General features: G+C 42.2%; 2 protein-coding genes across 2 annotated transcripts in view; one reads left to right on the top strand and one right to left on the bottom strand.

Moving 5' to 3' along the window:
* The first annotated feature begins 1,298 nt into the window (after positions 1 to 1,298).
* On the top strand, positions 1,299 to 7,265 carry LOC309715050 (complement C1q-like protein 4). Its single transcript, XM_082547850.1, has 4 exons — positions 1,299 to 1,574; positions 4,879 to 4,941; positions 6,211 to 6,342; positions 6,446 to 7,265. Exons 1-4 carry the CDS (start codon positions 1,364 to 1,366, stop codon positions 6,721 to 6,723), a joined length of 684 nt encoding a protein of 227 aa, XP_082403976.1. The 5' UTR covers positions 1,299 to 1,363; the 3' UTR covers positions 6,724 to 7,265.
* A 3,107-nt stretch (positions 7,266 to 10,372) lies between these two features.
* LOC309715045 (beta-galactoside alpha-2,6-sialyltransferase 1-like) overlaps positions 10,373 to 23,890 on the bottom strand; it is a 32,891-nt gene continuing 19,373 nt past the window's right edge. The window contains 4 exon segments of the mRNA XM_082547845.1: positions 10,373 to 14,601; positions 17,679 to 17,853; positions 19,633 to 19,734; positions 20,554 to 20,651. Coding sequence (XP_082403971.1) covers positions 14,336 to 14,601; positions 17,679 to 17,853; positions 19,633 to 19,734; positions 20,554 to 20,651 — 641 coding nt within the window. The 3' untranslated portion in view covers positions 10,373 to 14,335.

Below are 23,890 nucleotides of genomic sequence, written 5' to 3'. Positions count from 1 at the left end.
CTGACCCTTCTCACCCTGGACACAGTCTGTTTGACCTGCTCCCCTCAGGCAGGAGGCTCCGGTCCATTTGCACCAGAACCTCTCGCCATAAGAACAGTTTCTTCCCCTCTGCTGTCGGACACATGAACAATAAACGTACGACTGTTCCCACCACTAACACATGACCCTACGCTGTGTCACTGCATCATTCCATGTTTGCACTGATCACCACCTGCACTCATGTATATATCTATCTACTTAGCACTTTTAATTCTTATTCTTATTTTTATTTTCATGTCTATTTAAACGTAATTTATGACAGTATGTTTGCACTGAAGCACCGCAGCAATTTCCTAATGTTGTAAACCTGCTCAACATTTGGCAATAAACCCTTTCTGATTTCTGATTCTAACTGGTTGGGGGTGAGGGGAGGAAGTTAGCTCGTACTCTGGCTTTTATTCTTGAAGTGTTTTCAAACTCGACTTTTATCACATTAATGAGCTTGACAAACAAATGTTTGCTCTCTTTATGAATTCACAGCTAAAATGTTCAAGCCAACATAAAAAAAAAGATTTCAGTTTTTCTGATTTTTTTTATTGAGTGATTTGTGTTTGTGACAGAGAATAACATTTCAGTCATAGTGAAGGCCAAAGGATCAGGAGATGTCATTAGTAACTGAGCTTTCCAGATATTCTTAAATAGCTGCAACAGTGAAGCTGCGAGTCACAAACCCCCCCCCCCCCCCCCCCCCCCCCCTCTCTCTGTGTGTCTGTGTGTCAGAAAGTCATGCAGCTGATTTCCTGTAACCACAGAGGTGCTGAGGTCAGTGTGTTGCAGTTCTTCGTATTGTTGAATTGTACTTTGGTTCTTTCAACAAGCTCGACAAACAAACGTTTGCTCTGTTTGTGGAGCTGACACGATCAAACCAGCATTCAAAAATAGTTCCATCTTTTTATGACTGTTTTAAAATAAATATCTGCTTCCTGTGTGGAAAAGGCCTTGAGTCAGTGAGTTCTTCTAAAAGATCTACGGCATCAACCTTTCAGCCTTCCAGTAAATATTTTTAAGCCTGGTTTTTGCACCAGGAAACTCAAAATGCTGTTAAACATCAGAGTGGGTCATGGACGCTAACGCTGGTGTTAGCTGATAAGTCCCAGCTTATCTTATATATGCATGAACTCTGTGCACACAGTTAACTGCAGAGAGTTCAAAGGAGAACATCTCTACATCCCTGCTCTGTTTACATGTTCAGTCCTGCAGTCAAAGTCTGATTCTGGTCCTGCGGCTCTGCAGTGTGTGAGGTGGAGGATGAGGGGACATGTGGGGCAGAAACCTCCTCATTCACGCCTCTTTTCCCCTCGTTATAAAACTCTCAGATTAACAGATGACAGTTATACAGCAGGTTTCTGTCGACAGAATGAAGATCATCATGTTTCTCCCACTTTTGCTTCTGGTCTGCTCTGTTTCAGCAGATCAGACTGAGACTGCAGTCCAACAGTCCTGTCCACAGGACATCCACGCTGTGCTGAGAGAGCTGACCGCCTCATTGGCTGTGCAGAATGAGCGGATCACTGTCCTACAGAGAGAGAATCAAGGTACAGTTTCATACATCAATGTGACTTCAGAAATATCCAGAAGGTCAGAAACAGGAATGACCAACATTCATGGTTATGTGTTTTCTTATGAGACTCAATATTTTTATCACAGGAATATTGGAGCAGTCTTCAGAGATTAATGATGCAATGAAACAAAATGCTTTAAAGAGCCGGTAAAGAAGCTTAAAGAGACAGAAAACTGAGACTGATCAGCTGAAGCTGCAGTCCAAAGAGATTGTAGTGAAACCATCATGGAGCTGTAAATATATCCTCTGAATGATGTGTGATATTAAAATGTTTTTTTTACATGTTTGATTGTAAAAGTATAAAACTTTAAAACATCTTAAGATTTTATAGCAGAACCAAAAACATCTCTTTTCATCTCAGCATCAGGAACTGACTGGAATGTGTTTATAATGAAACAGCTCACGGCTCGTCTTCATGGCAAACTCTTCAAACCAAATACTTCAACATTTACTTAAACACCAGTTTCTGTGTTGATGCAAACTTTCTAATCATCATTTAAAGTCCGTGTTTGTGATGTAGCGCCCCCTGGAGGTGGAAGCTCACTAACTGATTCAAAGATTTAAGGATTGAAAGTGTTTATTGTCATGTGTACAAAGCAAATCATTTCTTTGCGCAATGAAATTTTTTCTCTGCTGTCCACACACAGATGCCGGTTAATATGTACAAACAGATAAAATACAAATAGCAGGAATAAATAAGTGGAGACCAAAAAAAATTGATGCGTTAAATAGATTTATGTGCAAAAGAGCTATGAGCTTAATATGCTGGTTTGATATGTGAGATGACCTGATGTGCAAAAATTACTATTACTGTTCAAAATATTTCAGCTGTTCAAGAGTCGGATAGCAGTGAAGGAGGAGTTGTTGAGTCGGGATGTTCTGGATTTCATACTTCTGAGCCTCCGAGGGCAGAAGAGTGAACATGTCGGGTGTGTGTGGGGTCTTTGCAATAGTTACTCCTGTTTTACACGTGCTTCTTTCTACGCTGTGATATCCTTGTCAGTTTTCTTGGTATTTATTTATAATCACGTCTGTTAATCCTTGATATTTATAACTGAGTGATCTGTATATATTAGTGCTACTTTTATGCTAACATTATGTATTGTCTGGAGTTTAGTCTGTTACTGTTACTATTTTAGAATTTCTTCTTGGAGAATATGTAACCCAAATCATTTCCTTAGGCATTAATAAAGTATTCTGATTCTGAGTGTTTCATAATACATGACCTGCCATCAGTGTTGGGCAAGTTACTTTGAAAAAGTAATAAATTATAGTTACTAGTTACTTCTTCAAAAAAGTAACTGAGTTAGTAACTGAGTTACAAGATTCTAAAAGTAATTAATTATGTTTAAAAAAAACGTTTAACCCTCTGGGGTCCAGGGTATAATTGGCCATTTTTAACTACTTTTGATTTTTCCTCCACATTTCACCTTTAAAAAGATTTATTTGCCTTGTTTGGTCTCATTCTTTTCAGCACAACCTCGCGTGTCTGAATTTACAGTTATGTTTTCATTTTGACTACTGTATAAACACAATTGATCTAAAATCAGACAAAAAACACAAAATCCGAGTAGAAAAAGTTATGTTTTACTGTAACAACCACAAACATGTTTAATGATCATATTTCATAACTTTAAATGCAAATATAAATTGTCAATTTTAAAATCATATGCACAAGTTTTGCAAACAGCAAAGTTATTTGTATCATTTATCTTTTACCTTGATTTTTTAAATAACCATTTACAGAACAATCAGCTGTTCTTCAATAAGATGCCACAAATTATTTGTGCCACTGCAAACATTTCTGTCCACTATAAAGGAAACATCACAGCCTGATACCTGCAGGTCTGACAGCAGCAGGTGTGTCACTGCTGTTTCTACCTGGAGACAGCAGTCGCATCATTGTTCTGACACACAACACAAAACTATCCACAACACATTAACTACACACTGCAAACACGCTAAACGTCACAAATCTCTCACATCTCAAAACTCGCTCTCTCTCGCCGTCACTCCTAAATCTTCCGCCTCTTCCTAAACAACCAAACGTCATGTTGCCAAATCATTTTTTGATTGGTCGACATGGTGCATTTTTCCACCAACACAAACGGGCTGTTTTATGTTTTGTTTTTTTATTTCTTGCTCATAAGCAGAGCGTGCTCGTTGCGCTGTCCTTAGACAGTAAACATGAAACTATTGAGGAAAAAATGCTGCGTATATCTTGTTTATCATGACTCTGGTTTTACGTGGCCACACAGTTTATAAACTGGTATATGTCACCTTGTTGCTTTGTCTTTAAGTGGTCATGTGATTGTCTTACCACGACTACTTTATTCTTCCTCAGTCAAACAGCAGCACTCATGTGATTGTTTTGCCCCCTGAGCTCCAGGTGTTGTGCCAGACAGTGATCATGATTACCGCGGGAGCGCAGCTGCTGAAAGCCGTAGCGTCCAGATTACTTACAGCTACTTCCGTGCAACTGATATAAGATGCTGTAAGCTGAACACAGCTTCAACCGTCTGTTTGTTGAAAAATAGTAACACACAGCATTTTCTTCTTAGTAACGGTAACAGCGTTGTAACAATAGGAATAGTAATTAGATTACTCGTTACTGAAAAAAGTAACGCCGTTATTCCCATCACTGCCTGCCATTATCCAATGACACATCTGCTTCACTGTGTCTTTTGCTCGTTTCTCCTCCTCCTCTTTTCTCTTTTTTCTAAACTGAGCACCTGACGGCTTTGAACTTTTCTTGTCCATCTTCCTCTGGTTTTCATTTTGCACTCCAGTATGAACACCCATCCCCCAACCCGAGGATCACCACAACAAAACCTAACAGACCTACACCTTAGTTCACAGATTCGCTTTGTCTAAGGTTTATTTCTGGGATTTCGCACAAATCATGAATACATGATGGTCTTGGATTTACAATGTTATGAATGAAATGTGCTCTATGGAAGCAGCCGGCCCCTCCCCTTTTGACAGGTTGTGTGTAAAAAAACTGTAAATTATAAATTTTAAATTGTTATTGATCCCTTGCAAGGTAGAACCTAGAATCTCCCCTAGTGTGGATAAAGATGACAGAGTTTAACAGCACAGAGTTGAGAATCAGTTTGTTCAGAGATCCAGTCAAACAAGTCTGCTTCTTCAACCATTCTCCACCCAAGGATCACCACAACTTTCTTACTTAGTTACTTTCTTACTTACAAATAAAAACCTGTGAATAACTGTGTGCTGTCAGTAAGATTTTTCTTTTTATTTCTATTATATTTTATCAGAACTAGCAACAAAGGTGGAGAGTCAGAAGACTGAGATCGACCAGCTGAAGCAGCAGTTACAAGGTACTGTGTGGGAATCTGAAAGAGAAATGTTGCAAGATTTCTATAATTGATACATTCTTACATTTTAGAATTAATGTTATATCTTAAATCTGATATTAAATTGACCAGATTAGTATTTATGTTTGAATGTTGTAATGTTAGACACTGAAACTAAAACCTGCTCTGATCAGCTCAACATCACAAGGTGACTGGAATGTGTTACAGTTAAAGACACAACGCTGCTCAACAGTGTTGGTCAAGTTACTTGAAAAAAGTAATCAGTAACTAATTACTGATTACTTCCCCAAAAAGTAATCCCGTTACTTTACTGATTACTTATTTTCAAGAGTAATTAATTACTTAGTTACTTTTTAAAAACACGATTTACAACCTGAATAGGTGATAAAGCGATAGATCTTTTTAAAACTTGTTTTATTAGTTTTAATCTTTTAACTTTATGCATCAAGCAAACATTAAAGTATATGCAACATTCTCTGACTGGAAGAAATCTGTTTACCATTTAAACATATTTTCTGCACATTCCAGCACATAAAATAAAATGTTTTGTGTGTTTACACTCAGTCTTTCAAATAGGTGCTTGCTCGGAAGTTTAGGGGATTTTTTCGCTGTAAAAAGAAGTTTTCTTCCCACGCACGATGGACACTAATGTTTTTGTCACTTTTTATGGAATCAAACTTAAAGTAAGGTCAGTACTTCCATGCTTTAAACGCTGCACGCTCATACTCTCTCCCGCACTCGATATGTGATCCATTGTTGATCTGCAGACAGCTGTTGTCACGAACGTCGCACTCGCTTACGTCACTGCCATCAGACATTCTCGCAAAAAGTCACGGTTTTAGTAACACAGTAACACAGCGTGCTTACAGGATGTAATCCATCTCTGCTGCTCAAATCAATTTCTGTGAACATCTGAAGCTGTATTTGTGCTGTAGCGCCACCTTCAGACAGAAGCCAACAAACTCTGGAGGATCAACATATATCAGTGCTATAAATCTGTTCACAAGGTGGTGCTACTGTGTTTGAAAATCTTTAGTACCAACAATATTTTTTATTTCTTCCACATGATATCTGAGGGCGAAGCTTCAAACTAATCACCTGCTGACACAGTATGTGGATTATCCAGAGTTTGATTTCTTCTGTGGCAGTGAAACGCTTTCAGCTGTCAAACATTTCTTTCATTGGAGATTAAAGTTTTTGTCATGGTCACTTTTATGGGAAGAGTCTAACTCTAAAACAGGAAGTTTAAAATGAATTTTCTCTCTCTCTCAGTCAAACAGGTGGCTTTCTCAGCCTCTCTGCTGGATCAAGGTGAAGGAGATACTGGACCCTTTGATGACCACACTACTCTGATCTTCAAACATGTTATCACGAACATTGGAAATGCTTACAACAAAAACACAGGTAATAACACTGAATGTCACTTCTCAGCTATGTTGATGTCAGGCTGATGTTCCAGATGTTCTAACAGCTGATTTTCCATTTAACAAAAACAAATGTCCCACAGGTATTTTCACTGCACCAGTGAGAGGAGCCTACCACTTTGACTTGACCATAGTTGGTCATGGAAACATTGTTGCAGGTGCTTTCTTGTTGAGGAATGGGGAGCAAATTTCTATTACATATGAAAATCCAACATCTGGTACAGTGAGCGCCTCTAATGGAGTCTCGCTGCTTCTAGAGGTTGGAGATCAGGTGTTTGTACGTCTATTGGCTAGTGCAAGGATATTTGACAGTCAAAGTCATCATAACACGTTCAGTGGTCATCTGATCTTCACCATGTGAGAGGTGTGACAGCTCCAACACTTCCTGTTTGGCCTGTCCTGTGTGGGCGGAGCTTAGCCATTTTTAGAAGTAAAACAGGAAGTAAATCACCTGCTGGAATCAGTTTCTTGCTCTCTCTCTCTTTCTGGTTGGGTTCTAGTTTTGTGTTTATTTGTTTCTACTGACTCAGATAATTTACTTCTTCTTGTTATCTTTGATTCAAATAAATCCAGTTAAATGCTCAGTGATTCTCTTCTCTTTGTCCTTTCTTTGAGTCGGCTCTTCATAAAGTGCTGCTCCTCCATTAGGTCCTGACTATTTTCTATAAGTTGGTAAACTGCATCGTTTTTTATTGGCTCCACTGTCCTGTGTTGGTCAGTCTGTTATTTTGGTGACTGCTGGCCCACATGTTTGCTTTTAACTGGAGTCTTTCCTGTTAAGTTGAGCAAAATCCAACAGTTCCTCTTTTTCTCTTCTTTGATAATCATGCAGGTGTTTTTCTTAAACTCTTAACAGATGTTAAACCTAATCTGACTATCATGATAAAAATGTAAACAGCTGATTTAGTTTGATATAAAAAGGTGTGTCAGTGCTGTGGAGGAATTTCTAGAAGCTGAAATGTTTCCTTATTTTTCATCTGAATCCAAATGCAGACACAGATAACTGACTGTAAACTTACTCGGGTTCATTTCTTTCAATTCTTTACTTTCAAAATAAAAGCATCTTTGAACTCACGCTGTGGATTTCTTTATGTGTGTTTCATACATGGAGCAGAGATCAAACCTACACATGCTGGGAGTTACTATCACAGGTAAAGTGACACCTGAGGGGTGACCTATGAAGTGAGATTAGTGGTTTAGCGAGCTACGCCGAGCTGAAACTGGCTAAATTACTACGGTAATGTCTGCTGAACACATAACTGGTCATGAGCTGATTATGTTCTGAGCTTTGGCTTAAAATCTTGTGGAAGCTTCTAGTGTTTCTTTGGAAATATTGGATGGAGAGAACATTCAGAGGCTGACGTGATCGATTGGGATTTCCTGATCTGCATGAGAAATACAGATTCTCAGCAGGACAGAGACAGTACACTAACATCAAAACCAAAGAAATATACTGCTTGTGTGAACGGCGTGTGTTACTGTGCATGGAGGAAAAAGAACACAGCATTCCAAGAAACACACCTGCTACCTACAGTAAAATGTGGTGGTGGTTCCATCATGCTGTGGGCTGTGTGGCCAGTGCAGGGACTGGGAATCTTATCAAAGTTGAGGGACACATGGATTCCACTCAGTATCTGCAGATTCTGGAGACCAATGTCCAGGAATCAGTGACAAAGCGGAAGCTGCGTCAGGGCTGGATCTTTCAACAAGACAACAACCCGAAACACTGCTCAAAATCCACTAAGGCTTTCATGCAGAGGAACAAGTACAACGTTCTGCAACGTTCATCTCAGTCCAGACCTGAATATTACTGAAGATCTGTGGTGTGAGAGAGCTGTCCGTGCTCGGAAGCCATCAAACCTGAATGACCTAGAGATGTTTTGTAAAGAGGAATGGTCCAAAATACCTTCAACCAGTAGGTTCCCATTGGAACCTACTGGAAGCGTTTAGAGGCTGGAATTTCTGCAAAAGTTGGATCTGCTAAATATTGATTTCATTTCTTTTTTTGTGGAGCCCAAATTTATGCACCTGCCTGATTTTGTTTAAACAATTATTTCACTTTCTGTGAATCCAATAAACTTCATTTCACTCCTCAAACATCACTGTGTGTCTCCTACATGATATATTTAACTGACATTTTTTATTGTCACAACCAACGATTTATACAGGAAAATTATGACTATTAACAAGGTTGCCCAAACTTTTGCATCCCACTGTATATTCGGTAAATGCCTAAGACATCTTGAGAAATGTAAATCGCCGCTTGATTCATCCATTTGGTTGACTCCACCGGGGTAGCATATGCTAAGGCGCGCAGAGTAGACTGAAACTGAATGGTGAAAAGTGAAACAAATTATTTGAGAGCTACATTTTTAAAGGATAAAATACAGTTTCAAAGCAAATGAATTCATTTTCAAAATATAAAATTCAATTTCAATTTAGTGACGAACATTTACAAACCGATACATTGAATTTCAAATTAGGCTAATTCAAATTCAGTTTTAAAAAGCATTTATTCAAGTTACAATTCAGATTCAATCTGAGCAATTCAAATTCAAATTCAACTTATTCAAATTCAGTTTCGGATGGCACAAAGTTCTGCCCATACAAGAGCCCTAGTTCAAAATGTGTTTTGCTCCGGCTTCTTCCATGCATGTTAAATTTAATTGGTGTGTCTGTGTCACCCTGTGTGTACCTGAATCCTATGTGATAGTTTCAGGTATCCACTCTAAGCTGGGAAAGTGTTAGAAAAACAGAATCATATATTTTCTGCTTTTTCATAACTGGTTCTTTTCATTAAAACCCAATTGAACTTTTAAAAAAAGCCCAACTCCTGTCTGACATGCTGCTCCTGTTCATTTGTCAGTAAAACAATTATCTTTTATGAAAGAGGCTTATATTAGAAAAGTAAATTCTTACTGAATTTCTAAGGCATTAAAATGACATACTACTGCAATACTGAGATTAACCACAACACCAGACCATATGCAACACTGTCACTGTTTGATCATTTGGATTCATTGCACTTCATAAACAAACCACATTTGCCACCAGACAGCGACACACTGTGGCTAGAGGGGGTATTACATTGAAAGACTTGAAGCACATCGGTGTTGTTATAACATTATAATTAACCAAAGCAAAACAAACATAAAAAAAGGCCGCTGTAAGTGTTAAAATGGTGAATGGCCTGCATTTGTATAGCGCTTTACTAGTCCCTATGGACCCCAAAGCACTTTACACTACATTCAGTCATTCACACATTCACACACACTGGTGATGGCAGCTACATTGTAGCCACAGCTGCCCTGGGGCCACTGACCCGAGGTTAAATTTGATATACTTTTGTGAGCTGGCACCCAACATCTACATGTTCACTTTTTTCTTTGATATGAAAATAACTGCACTTATTAATTATTATACTGAACGTAGATTACGTACTGAACTCTACCAGTGAGAATGTGCTCTCAAGGTGGGGTAAACCTGAACATGCAGAGCTAACAGAGAGACCCATCACACTCACCTTCACTTCTTTGGACTGTGGAAAGCAGCTCGAGTACAAATCTCTGTGGAACTGGAGTCAAAGCCAGATTTCACTCACAAGTCTACAAAATGTCAGCCAACAATTAGACTTGTGCATCTTTTAGGAACAATTAATAAATACATTTGGAATTTACAGTTTATCATATTTATTTTTTTACAATTAATTAAAAAAAATATTTCAAACAGGAACAGAAGGTAGAGCTGAGCATTAGAAAATATCACAGAAAAGGATCAAACAAATCAAATCATCTCAAAGACAGATCAGCTGCATGCTTCTAGAACTCTGCACATTTTTAGTCTGATATTAAGTTACAAGACGGCAAAGAAAAAAATAAAGAAATTAAATCTAAGTTCACAACATTTAACCAATCCTCCCAGAAACAGAAGAGGATGAAGGCAAAGCAGAGGAAAAAGTGCATCTGTAAGCTGAAATAACAGAATATCAAAAGGCTTCACATGAATGTACACAGAGACAAGACTGCATAGGGAGGAAATGTTCTCATAGCTTTGCTCTGAAATGCAATGACATCAATTATTCAAGTGTGTGACTCATGACTAAACAATGAAGTCTTGGTAAGCATGAAACGGAAGTGACCAGAACACAACAGCAGAGTCATTTTTGTTCTTGACGACTTTGCTCGAGCTCCGAGTCGTTCTGCTTCAGGATTAAATTAGCTGTGTTAGCATGTATCATAGTTAAAAAGCACTTATTACACGTTACTAAACTTGTACTTGTTACAGCAGAGAAGTGTGTTTTATGTGAAAAAATAAAATAACAGCATCTAAAAATGTGTCTGCATCGTGGCTAATTAAAGCTAGCTGGTGCGATTAAGTTTGCTACAGCTGATTTCCCCACTTTTGCATGTTTCATGTATTCACATATACAATATAACATCGTAGTATATGAAATACTACATAAAATTTGAGCTACATCTGATTATAACAGAGGAAAAATCACCATCGGTTAACCTCATCCTGATAAATGCTAACTAGCCCAGCTAGTCGTATATTTCAAGGGGATCTATTAGCTTTTCTGTATTTTATGTGATATATATTTATTTGTTTGAATACCTGCACCCCACCTGACCAATCAGACAAGAGTAGGCTGTTGGGGGGAGGGGGTCTGCATAAAGATTGTGAACCATGCATAGCTACTGTAGCGAGAATCAAAGAACGAAAATATGAAGCTAGCGAATAACACGTTGTACAGTGAACTGTAGTTAGCATTGAAAATAAGGAGCTGCGTTAGTGCCATGCGGATATTTTCTCTATTTTTTCAGAGATTTATTTTGTTGATATTTTCTCGTTGTTACAACACTAGTTTAGGGAAAACTGGTTTTAAACATTCATCTGTATTAAGAGATTAAGTCAAAATCTGAGGCTGATCTTTACTGTGATAACACTGAGAATGGAGCATTCATACAGATGTTACAGTAAAGAAAAGTAAAGAAGAAATTGCCATCAGTTCATAGGTAAGATAACTAAGCTAAATGACCACTCAGCAGACTCTCCAGTAGCCTTAAAGCTAGTGAGAAAAACTCGGTTTACATACTTAAGTTAAAATCATTTAAGCCAAACATTTTCTGCACAAAATCCAGCATAAATACAAACCAGCAGGCAATAATTAGTGCAAATGACACAAGGAGCATTATATGGATCATAAAACTCTTATAATGCAATTTGTTAAATAAAATACTCAATATTGCATTAAAATTGCTTAAATTAGCTTAAAGACTCGAAGACGTTTTGGACATTTAGTGACTTTTTAAAATGTTATATTGAACTGCAAATTAAATGAAAAGCCCTTAAATGTCCTGAAGTGAGAATGCTCACCTTATATATAAACTAATTAACATTTTTGATAATTCTAGAAAGACACAGCGCTACCAACCCCTTGTCTTTTATGCTAGTAGTGTTAGCTGCTTGTTAATAAGGTAGAAACTGCTTGTGTGTAAACTATATGAAAGTAATATTTGTAATCTTCTACCTTAGCTATACCTGCACTTTATATTTTCAAGATTAGCTAAAAAACCTAAAGCCTCACATAATTCTGAATCAATTCTGATTTGCGGTAGTACCATTAGCAAGAACCGTTTTTTATGGAAGACATAAATGTCAGTTTTTCAGTTTGTTGCTAGTTTGCTGGTTGTTCAATTGGAGGGTGTTTGTCTGCAAACAGCAACAATACGTGTACTTTATGTGAAACACAGTTTTACACCAGTGTAAGCAGCGGTGTACGTTTAGGCTCAGCCACACTAACTAACTGTTTTGGTGGAAACTGCCAGACTCACCTGCTCTTCGAAAACACAGAGCCAATGATTTCAGTGGATTAATTTTTTCGAGCCATGCTCAATTTTTACGATTCAAATCAGCTGATCAGACCAATCAGAACTCTGCTTCTGCATCAAGCGTTTGTAGCTCAAAGCGTGCACTGTTACTGAATACACAAATAGTAAAATAAAACTGTTGTACATCAGACGCACAGCTACATGCTGCTCTGGGACCATCAGCTCTGTTAAATGATTTCTCTGCACCCTGAGATGAGGTCCACACTCTGCCAACAAGAGCTCAAACATCCTGAAATATCCACGGTCGTGATAAAGTCCTGGATCAGGCCAGCACATCCCCCCTGCTGTTGTCTTCTTCTGAGAAGTTTCCCTTTCTTGTTTAGAAGCATCAGGACCAGCTCATCGTGGCTACATGTCCACTTCATTTTGTTCACAGTGCATTTTTTCCCCAACACGTTACAGACACTGTTAAACTACAGGGATATGGATACAGCGTAATAACATGGGAATGGTTGGTGATACTAAAGTCCTGTTTGTGGCACATTAGTATATGTGAGGGGCAAACTCCTCAAGATGGGCGGTGACCATGGTGGCCATTTAGAAGTCGGCCATCTTGGATACAACTTTTGGTGTTGCTATCAGTGTGTGAAGAGTGGGAGAAGAGGGTTGCATTGACAATCCAACACAATGGGCAGCACATTGAACACATTTTATAAGTGGTCAGAAACTTGTAAATAACTCATGAAAGAATAAAGTTACGTTGAAACCAAGCACACCATTGTTGTTCTTGTGACATTACCAATAAGTGTGATGTGTCACATGGCCCTCTTCCTATTGAAAAAACAAACGTTGTATCCAAGATGGCCGACTTCTAAATGGCCACCGTCCATCTTGAGGAGTTTGCCCCCTCACATATACTAATGTGCCACAAACAGGACTTTAATATCACCAACCATTCCCATGTTATTACGCTGTATCCATAGAAACGGCCCACCCTGTATAAGTTTGGATTTTGTGTCATGTTTTTGCCACGAGCTCAGTGTGTCACGGACTGAAGAAACAAATACTGCAAATAAAATATCAGTTAGCATGTCCATATAAACCGAGTGGGGCTTTTACGTTGGAGAAAAATCAAATGCTGATATCACAGTAAAGACCCTCCTCCTATAATACTCTCATAATATTTACACTACGTGAGGATTACAAAAAGATTACTGGAAATGGCAGGACTCACAAAGTGTGTAAAAAACCTACGAAGTGACCTTTTGGGTTAAGTTAGAAGTAAACTCATCTGCAGGCAGTATCTTCTTCAATAAACGGGTTCAGTGAGGTGTGTAAGCATCATGTATGTAATCACACAGAGGCACAGCGGCCTCCTGCTGCCTGAACAAGAAACCAGAACACAAACACACAAGCAGAGACGGTGTCGCTGGACCTGCGCACGACTGATATTTATGACCCAGTTTGCTAAATTTTGGATTTTATCTGCTTTTTAACTTCAGGAAGAAATGATTTTGGACCCCTCAAAACAGGCTGGATGTCAGGGAATCTGTCCTGGAAAATATTAATATGCACTTTTTGATCAGAGGACATTTTTGGTGGTCTGTCACTCACTCGTACGCTCTCCACCTCGCAGTTATAGCAGTGGTGGGAAACTCCAGGCCTCGAGGGCCGGTGTCCTGCAGGTTATGTGTTCTTGATCCAACACAGCTGATCTAAGTGGTTAAATGACCTCATCATGTCTTGAAGTTCTCCAGAGGCCTATCAATGAACTAATCATGTGATTCAGGTGTGTTGGCCCAGGGTGAGATCTAAAACCCGCAGGACGCCGGCCCCTGAGGCCTGGAGTTCCCCACCCCTGAGTTAAAGGCAATCACTGAGATTGCTTGAAAACCACCAGAATTATCCTCTAAGGTCAACATGAGCATCAAAATTTGGGCAACTAAGAAGCATCCAGTGATCACACGTCAATGACCTCACAGGGATGTGTGTACAGCAGCACATGTATGAGCTGGTCGGACTCCAGTGTGTGTTAACAGCATGAAATATTTATAGAGCGCTCTTTGTGGTTCGGTAGTGAGGATGAGGTTTGCATGCGTCGGCTCATCTTCATGCAGGACTCAGATTTGTGCGTTGATGCAGTCAGCGGTCTCCTCCAGCAGTCTGGCTGCAGTTCAGCTTCCTGAAGCCGGGCAGCGTGACGCGTCCGTTGGTGTAGATGTCGCGGTCGGAGCCCTGGTTCATGCGCTTAACCAGGTTCTTCTCGTACAGCAGCGGGTGGTAGGCGCCCAGCGTGCAGGCGGCGTCGTAGAAACGCTGGTAGTAATGGCAGAGCTCCGTCTTCCTCCGGGACGGCAGGAACTCGTACACGTGCACCACCTCGCACAGCGACATCATCAGGACGGTGCCTGGACAGGAAGCAGAGGGCATGAGGACACTTTGCAGAGCTTTTCAGACAGTTTGGTGCTTCCTCTGTTGTGCTTATATAAATCAAATAAAATCGAATAACCAGAACCACAGAAGGTCACAGGAGGACATGAAACCTGACACAGAATATTCCCAACTGAGTGAAAATGATTTCTTTTGAAATCCTGGAAACAAAGACGTCTTTCAGACTAAATATATGAAGATATCATTTCTGCCCATGTGGCCCAGCGCTGGTTAGGACTGATCCTCACTTTGGAGCAACATCTACAAACATGAAGCCTTCATGTGTTCTTCATCCAGCCCACAGCTTTGTCCTCAGTTGTGTAACGAACAGCACAGCTGCCTACGCACTGTAGGTCCGCCAACATGTTCACGTCCTCCACGGCCCGCACACATGCTGCAGAAACAACCTTCTCATTACATACAGTGGGGCAAAAAAGTATTTAGTCAGCCACCGATTGTGCAAGTTCCCCCACCTAAAATGATGACAGAGGTCAGTAATTTGCACCAGAGGTACACTTCAACTGTGAGAGACAGAATGTGAAAAAAAAAAATCCATGAATCCACATGGTAGGATTTGTAAAGAATTTATTGGTAAATCAGGGTGGAAAATAAGTATTTGGTCAATAACAAAAATACAACTCAATACTTTGTAACATAACCTTTGTTGGCAATAACAGAGGTCAAACGTTTACTATAGGTCTTTACCAGGTTTGCACACACAGTAGCTGGTATTTTGGCCCATTCCTCCATGCAGATCTTCTCGAGAGCAGTGATGTTTTGGGGCTGTCGCCGAGCAACACGGACTTTCAACTCCCGCCACAGATTTTCTATGGGGTTGAGGTCTGGAGACTGGCTAGGCCACTCCAGGACTTTCAAATGCTTCTTACGGAGCCACTCCTTTGTTGCCCGAGCGGTGTGTTTTGGATCATTGTCATGTTGGAAGACCCAGCCTCGTTTCATCTTCAAAGTTCTCACTGATGGAAGGAGGTTTTGGCTCAAAATCTCTCGATACATGGCCCCATTCATTCTGTCCTTAACACGGATCAGTCGTCCTGTCCCCTTGGCAGAAAAACAGCCCCATAGCATGATGTTTCCACCCCCATGCTTCACAGTAGGTATGGTGTTCTTGGGATGCAACTCAGTATTCTTCTTCCTCCAAACACGACGAGTTGAGTTTATACCAAAAAGTTCTACTTTGGTTTCATCTGACCACATGACATTCTCCCAATCCTCTGCTGTATCATCCATGTGCTCTCTGGCAAACTTCAGACGGGCCTGGACATGCACTGGCTTCAGCAGCGGAACACGTCTGGCACTGCGGGATTTGATTCCCTGCCGTTGTAGTGTGTTACTGATGGTGACCTTTGTTACTTTGGTCCCAGCTCTCTGCAGGTCATTCACCAGGTCCCCCCGTGTGGTTCTGGGATCTTTGCTCACCGTTCTCATGATCATTTTGACCCCACGGGATGAGATCTTGCGTGGAGCCCCAGATGGAGGGAGATTATCAGTGGTCTTGTATGTCTTCCATTTTCTGATGATTGCTCCCACAGTTGATTTTTTCACACCAAGCTGCTTGCCTATTGTAGATTCACTCTTCCCAGTCTGGTGCAGGTCTACAATACTTTTCCTGGTGTCCTTCGAAAGCTCTTTGGTCTTGGCCATGGCGGAGTTTGGAGTCTGACTGTTTGAGGCTGTGGACAGGTGTCTTTTATACAGATGATGAGTTCAAACAGGTGCCATTCATACAGGTAACGAGTGGGGGACAGAAAAGCTTCTTACAGAAGACGTTACAGGTCTGTGAGAGCCAGAGATTTTCCTTGTTTGAGGTGACCAAATACTTATTTTCCACCCTGATTTACGAATAAATTCTTTACAAATCCTACCATGTGGATTCATGGATTTTTTTTTCACATTCTGTCTCTCACAGTTGAAGTGTACCTCTGGTGCAAATTACTGACCTCTGTCATCATTTTAAGTGGGGGAACTTGCACAATCGGTGGCTGACTAAATACTTTTTTGCCCCACTGTATAATCACCTCTGTGTAACAGATCTACTTCCTGTCTGGTGATCCTGGAGGAGAGATGTTTATAATGAACTGAGGCTCTAATATCAGACACCAAAGGAGGCGGAGCTCCAGTTACAAATCAGATCCTGCATTTGTGAAACTCGTGACATGAACGGAAGACGTTGGAGGAGAGAAATATGAAAATCAAGAGTCGTCCTCGGCTACAAAGAAACCAAACTGAGACTGAGGGGAAGGACGAGGAGTAAAAAGACTCCCGGCAGGTACAGCTGAACTCACTCAAAACACCACGAGGAACAGACTTTCAAAATAAAACAGGAAGTCAACTGACAGAAGACACAGAGGAGTTTGTATATATATGCGTTCAACCTTAAAGGGACGTTTCACCCCTAAAACCAAAGGAAATGTTTTTGCTGCAGCCTGCGGAGTCGTTTCTATAAATTAAAAGTACCAAAAAAAGAAGCCAGGAAAAAACAAACGTGTGTCGGTTCGTCACATGACGCTCTAACGACAGCGTCATGAAGAGGGCAAAGTTTCCTGAAGTAGATTTCAGTCTTTCTTCGTTCTGTGTTATTATGCTCGCTGTTCTCCGCCCACAGCGCACGCCGGCGATGTCACATCGCTGGGCGCCTCATTATCGCTCCTGCAGAGTTCGCCTGGTGCGCAGACTCTGAGGTGAAGCTGAAGGCTGAGACGGGCGGTGCAGAGAGATCAAAGGAGTGAGGCGGATGATGCCTCATCGATCAGCGGATCGGCCTGGACCAATAAGCAGCTGTCACACAAACGTTCTTTCAGAAGATCGTGATTGGACCAGGAGACATTTACAGAAAACAAACAACACACGATCAATGCAGCCAATCAGGTCGCAGACACAAACATCTGATATCTAACCGCACACAGGACTTGAACATTAGTGACCTCTGAGTTTATATTTTAACGAGTATTCAGTAAATGTTTTGTTTCAGATTTCTGCCCCACGTGTGTTATGAGGGCAGTTTGTAGCATAAACAGGAAGTGAGAGAAAACCATACCGAGCATGCCGGAGGAGGGCGGGTTCTTCTGGATGGGCTCGGCCATGTTGTCCTGTATTCGCTGCCAGATCTGCCACTCAAAGCGAGGATGCAGGATGTAGAAGGGCTGCAGAGGGTGGAGCCTCCTGTACCTCTGGTACTGGGCGAAGATGGGGTAATCAGTCCTGTTGAACCACTGCGGGGGAGGAGGGGCATACAGGTATGAGTTTTAACTGACACCTCAAAATACATTCAGTATCAGCACCAATCCTGCTGCTTCAGTCTTTGTTTTACTGATGCTTCCCTTTGACTGAGTTATCAGGGAGACGCTCTGTGCAGGCTGCAGAAACAGGACGTTAACTAGTTAGTGACCGAGGGATGTTTTAGAACAGAAAGTGAGCAACCATAACTGAAAACAGGGGAACAAAGACGTGAGAGGAACTGATAAACTGCATAAATACAAACATCACAAAAATACTGAAAACAGCAGCTCAAATAAACCAGAAACTTAAAAGCTCAGACCCTGAGAATCTCACCGGGATCATGACTTTTCTACCACATAAAGGCTGCAGAGATAATGTAGGGGGCGGCGGCTTCGGAGAGGAAAAGAAGGGCCAGGGCCCCCCCGCTGTTTGGAGTGTCCTTCATGTGCAAATCTTTCAGTCCCACTGCTGGACTGAGGCCTAAATGTCAGAGTTGTCCTTTATGCAGCTTCCAGTAACGAAAGAGTCTCCATTTAAAGGGACAACAGACAAGATGCATTCAGAGCAGACCAGCTGGGCTGCATAAAGGAGCAGCACAAGATAAATGACGTCTTTTGTCCACTGGGTTTTAATCGTGCCAGGTTACTCGAGTGGAGTCCAGGAATAAAAACAAAGAGCAGAAGAAATCCTGTGTAGTGGTAGACGTGTCCTCTCAGGATAAACACATGAATTATGCATCAGAGAAACGGCTTCTGAAGCTGGAGAACCAGCAGTTGTTCCTGCTGGTAACTGGATTTACTGACGACTCGTTCAGTTTCCCTGCAGCGCAGAGTCAGACCGGCTCCACGCTCTGTGCATCCACGAGGGGAACACTTCATCATGTCAACCTTTAAGCTCCTGAGAAAAGCCTGCAGACCAGGACCACCCGACACAGGAACAGTTTCTTTCCCCTCGCCACCTCCCTCCTAAACAGCTGACCTGTCACACTGCTCCCACTGCCAGACTGCAACTGCACCTTATGTACATTCTGTAGTATTCATTCCACCTCATTTCTGTATTCTATGTATATAAGTTTAGATTGGTTATTTATAGTTGGTTTACACAGCTTTGTGTAATGTGTGTATATAGACACGTGTGTGTGTGTGATTTACATTGCTGTGCTTGAGAGCCTCCATCTACCGGAACCAAATGCCTTGTATGTGTCGGCACATATACTTGGCCAATAAAGACGATTCTGATTCTGAAAAGAAGCCAGTGCGCAAGAGCCACAACCTGCAGTCCCTCAAGTGTCCACTAGAGGTCCCAGCAGTGAGCCAGTCCCCACAGACTCGTGTTAAAATGTTTGGCTTTGCCCTGGAGCGAATCTTCCCGTCATAAAGCTTTACATTTTATTTATTAGGGGCGTGGCCTATTAGACTCAAATACAGATGCAGGTATCGACTGTGTGCACAGCAAAGTTATGTTGTATGTTTCACTGTTTTTGCACAAACGTGACATTTTCCAAACAGAATTCTTGCAGTCAGACACACCATCATGCTTACCTGTGCTCGTCCATGTTAGTCTAAAATCCACAAATGTCCAAAGAAACCACAAACTGATTAATACAAGCGTGTGCATGAATATGTGCACCCGACGGAGCCGTAGGAGGAAAACTTGAATAAATGTGTCTCTTATTTGACAAAAATTCTACACTTAATTTGAACAATTTAACAAAAGTTATTAAACGCACGCTGGTTGTGACAGAGCTTCTAGCTTAAATCCAAACGCATCACCTTTGTGAGATCTGCAGAGAAGGGGGCGGGGTCCCAGGCCACCAGAACACCTGAGCTGTACAGAGAACTGGACAGGAAGCGGTGGTCATCAGACGCCATCACCTGTAAAGATTCAGAGAAAAAGCACACTGACACACGTCGCTTAGCGAGTCGCGTCTCTCAAGCTTTGATAAATAAAACATGACTTTTAAAACTCTTTAAAAATGAAAAGCTGTGAAAACCGAGCAGCTAAATTCTCTGGTTCTACTGATTAATCCAAATCCACTCAGTCGAGTTTTGACTTTGCCGTATTCAGAAGCATTCTGCAGATCCTCACAGCGAGGTGTTCTCACATAAAAGCATCTAAAAACAGCCACAGGCAGCTGCTCTGCACTGAAACGCCCACAGCCCATCTGCAAACTCGACCTCTTCAGCGCGACCATCGCCTGCAGCGTCGTTACAAACTCGACTTTACTCCAAACTGTGGCGGAGAGCCGAACGCTCTCACACACTAAACAAAGTGATTTAAATAACAAAGCTGCACGTGTTGTATGGAAAAGTTATTAAAAAATAAAAACAATTAACATTATTTCTGTCACATTGTTGTGTTGATATTAGACACCCAGGTTTCTAACAATGAGGCCAAAATCAGCCTAAACGCTTCGTTTCACACAGTTTTTCTCCTCTTGGATCTCTGTGATGTCACAGAGGGGGATCTCAATCAGATCTACTGTTGAAATATTTTGCTTATGAGGGGCAACCAATCAGAAGAACACAAGTTAATAAGTGTGAGAGAGAAAATTATCGTATAAAACTGGCCGCAGATTAAAAATCAACGCGCAGACGATCTTTGGATTCTCGTCTTATTATCACCACGTCTGTCTCGTTTGCAGTGAAGCACTTCCTCTCAGCTCAGCTGTCACCACCTGTGTCTGTGCCCACCTGTGAGTTGATGAGGCGGATGGTGGTTTTGGACCCGACGTCCTTCTCGTACCCGGTGGTGGGCGCAGCGTTGAAGCGCAGCACAGCTTCATGTGAGTCTGAAAAACGAGAAAACTAATTCGGTTAAGAAGAAGTGAAAGTTTGTGATTCGCTGAAGTGACGCGTTTTCTGTTCATCAACCAAGAAAACACACACACACACACACACACACACACACACACACACACACACACACACACACACACACACACTCTTAATTCAACAGATCTATAATTTAAAAGATGATGATAAAGTCAGTTATTACATAAAGAGCTGACTTCAGCAGGAACACTGGGTGAATCTAAAGCAGTCTGAGGTCACCTAAATGTGTTTTCAGCCTATTTTCACACTAACTTTGTGCCTCCTCCACGTTTTCAGACACAAACAGCAGAAAAAGAAAAGAGCAGCTGACTTGTTCTGTCCCACAGTGGTGGAGCTTAGTCTCAGTTGGACAGTCTGTCCATTCACCCGTTTCCTGCAGCTTGTCCGGGCCGTGTGGGCAGCAGACATTCCTCTTCCTGCCTCCTCTGAGGCAACAGCAAGATGTTCCCAGACTGCCCTGGGACCTCGAGGGGCCTTTAGAGGGGACACTCCACCCTTTTATGGCTAATGCCAACAGCCAGCACATCATCCTCCAGCAACAGAGAAATGATCCTGACCACCAAACCTCCACCCACCAGCACGGCAGTTGGTTATACAGGCGCTGCACGCAGCTCACACTTCAGTCAGAGCACCAAGCAAACTGTGTTTGCAGACATGCTGGGTGAGAAACTCTGGAGTTACCAGACTTCTGCAGAAAACAGCTCAAACACATCCTTCCTCTGTGGTTCAGGGACAATGTGCTGCAGAGAGCAACTTTGCTTTGCAACTTTCACACAGCGAAAACGATCCTGTGTGAGAGCAGCAGGGCTCAGCACTTACACCAAACCTCACTTTGAACCGTGCTGTTTATGTTTCGCGTGCTGCTCACTGCTGATGCTGGGAGGAGAAGAGCAGCTCTGAGGTTCTCGACAGAGAAATATCGTCTCATCCTCTGGACTGTCCAGATGTGAGGGACGTGTCCTTTTTAAATCCCAGACTTTGGGAGTCAAAAGCATCAAATCCACATTTAACCCTTTAAGACCTACCATAGAACCAAGTCCGCCAGAGATTATTTTATATTTTTACATGCTGTGGAGCCATTTAATCAGAATCAGAATCAGAATACTTTATTGATCCCTGGGGGAAATTATTTTTTGTTACAGTGCTCCATTTTAAACCAACATTAAGACAAGACAGACAATACGCTAACTAAGAATAGTACAATATATACATATATATACATACATACATACATACATACATAAGTCACTTATAAATAAATATTTGGAAAAGAAACATGTGTAGTTGTAGCAGCAAACAGTGTGTTAAGTGGATGCGTTGTACAGGGAGATGGCCACAGGCAGGAATGATTTCCTGTGTCGTTCAGTGGTGCTTTTCGGTAATCTCAGTCTCTCACTGAACGAGCTCCTGTGACTGACCAACATGTCATGGAGTGGGTGGGAGGTGTTATCCAACATTGTCTTTATCTTGGACAGCATCCGCCTCTCCGACACCACCTTGAGGGAGTCCAGCTCCATCCCCACAACATTGCTGGCCTTACGGATCAGTTTATTAAGTCTGTTGGCATCTGCGACCCTCAGCCTGCTCCCCCAGCATGCAACAGCATAGAGGATCGCACTGGCCACAACAGACTCATAGAAAATCCTCAGCATTTTCTGGCAGATGTTGAAGGACCTCAGTCGCCTCAAAAAATAGAGACAACTCTGGCCCTTCCTGTAAAGTGCTGTGGTGTTTTTAGCCCAGTCCAGTTTATTGTCAATGTGTACTCCAAGGTATTTATAGTCCTCCACAATGTCAACACTGACCCCCTGGATTGAAACAGGGGTCAAGTGTTTCCTGGTCTTCCTGAAGTCCACGATCAGTTCCTTGGTCTTTGCCACGTTGAGCTGCAGATGATTCTGCTCACACCACGTGACAAAGGAGTCGACCACAGCCCGGTACTCTGTCTCATCATCCCTGCTGATGCATCCAACCACCGCAGAGTCATCAGAAAACTTCTGAAGATGGCAGGTCTCTGTGCAGTGGCTGAAGTCTGTGGTGTAGAGGGTGAAGAGGAAGGGGGAGAGGACAGTCCCCTGTGGTGCCCCTGTGTTGCTAATCACCTTGTCAGACACACACTGTGGGAGACGTACATATTGTGGTCTTCCTGTCAGGTAATCAACAATCCAGGACACCAGAGAAGCATCCACCTGCATCGCTGCTAACTTATCACCCAGGAGGGTCGGCCTGATGGTGTTGAAAGCACTGGAAAAGTCAAAAAACATGACCCTCACAGTGCTCGCCGGCTGGTCCAGATGGGTGTAGACACGATTGAGCAGGTAGATGATGGCGTCCTCTGTTCCGAGACGAGGCTGATAAGCGAACTGAAGGGGATCCAGATGTGGTCTTACTATGGGTCGCAGCTGGTCCAGGATGAGCCTTTCCAGGGTCTTCATGATGTGGGAGGTCAGTGCCACGGGCCTGTAATCCTGGGGGCCACTGGGACGTGGCGTCTTTGGTACAGGGACGAGGCATGATGTCTTCCACATCACCGGGACCCTCTGCAGACTCAGACTCAGCATAAACAGTTTATGAAAGACTCCACACAGCTGGGGGGCACAGGCCTTGAGGACAAGGGGACTCACTCCGTCTGGTCCAGCAGACTTGCCTGAGTGAAGTCTCCTCATTTGCATCTCAACCTGGTATTGAGTGAAGGTGATGGGTGGGGGAGGGGTGTCAGGAATCTCACAGGAGGCAACATGTGAAGAGAGAGGCTGGCACAGTGGTGTGGCTCTGGATTCCAGGCTGACTACAGGTGAGGTTGTGGGGGTGGGAGCAGACACTGTGGTGTCGAATCTATTGAAAAACAGATTCAACTCGTCGGCTCTATTCTCACCTCCCTCAGCTCCCCTGCTGTTGGTTGGCCTGAATCCAGTGATGGTCTTCATGCCCCTCCACACCTCTCTCATGCTGTTCTGCTGGAGTTTCCACTCCAGCTTCCTCCTGTAATTGTCCTTAGCCTCTCTGATCTTGTCCTTTAGTAACACCTGGATCTTCCTCACCTCCTCTTTGTTGCCCCCTCTGAAAGCCCTCTTCTTGTTGTTGAGGAGGGCTTTGATGTCCTTAGTCACCCACGGCTTGTTATTTGGGTAACAATGAACAGTCTGAGCTGGAACAATGGAGTCGGTGCAGAAAGTTATGTAGCCTGTGATACACT

This window comes from Aulonocara stuartgranti (assembly GCF_965226115.1).
Source record: "Aulonocara stuartgranti genome assembly, chromosome: 10".
Classification (NCBI taxonomy): Eukaryota; Metazoa; Chordata; class Actinopteri; order Cichliformes; family Cichlidae; genus Aulonocara; species Aulonocara stuartgranti.
Note: the sequence above shows the minus strand (reverse complement) of the source record. Positions and strands in the feature narration are given on the sequence as shown.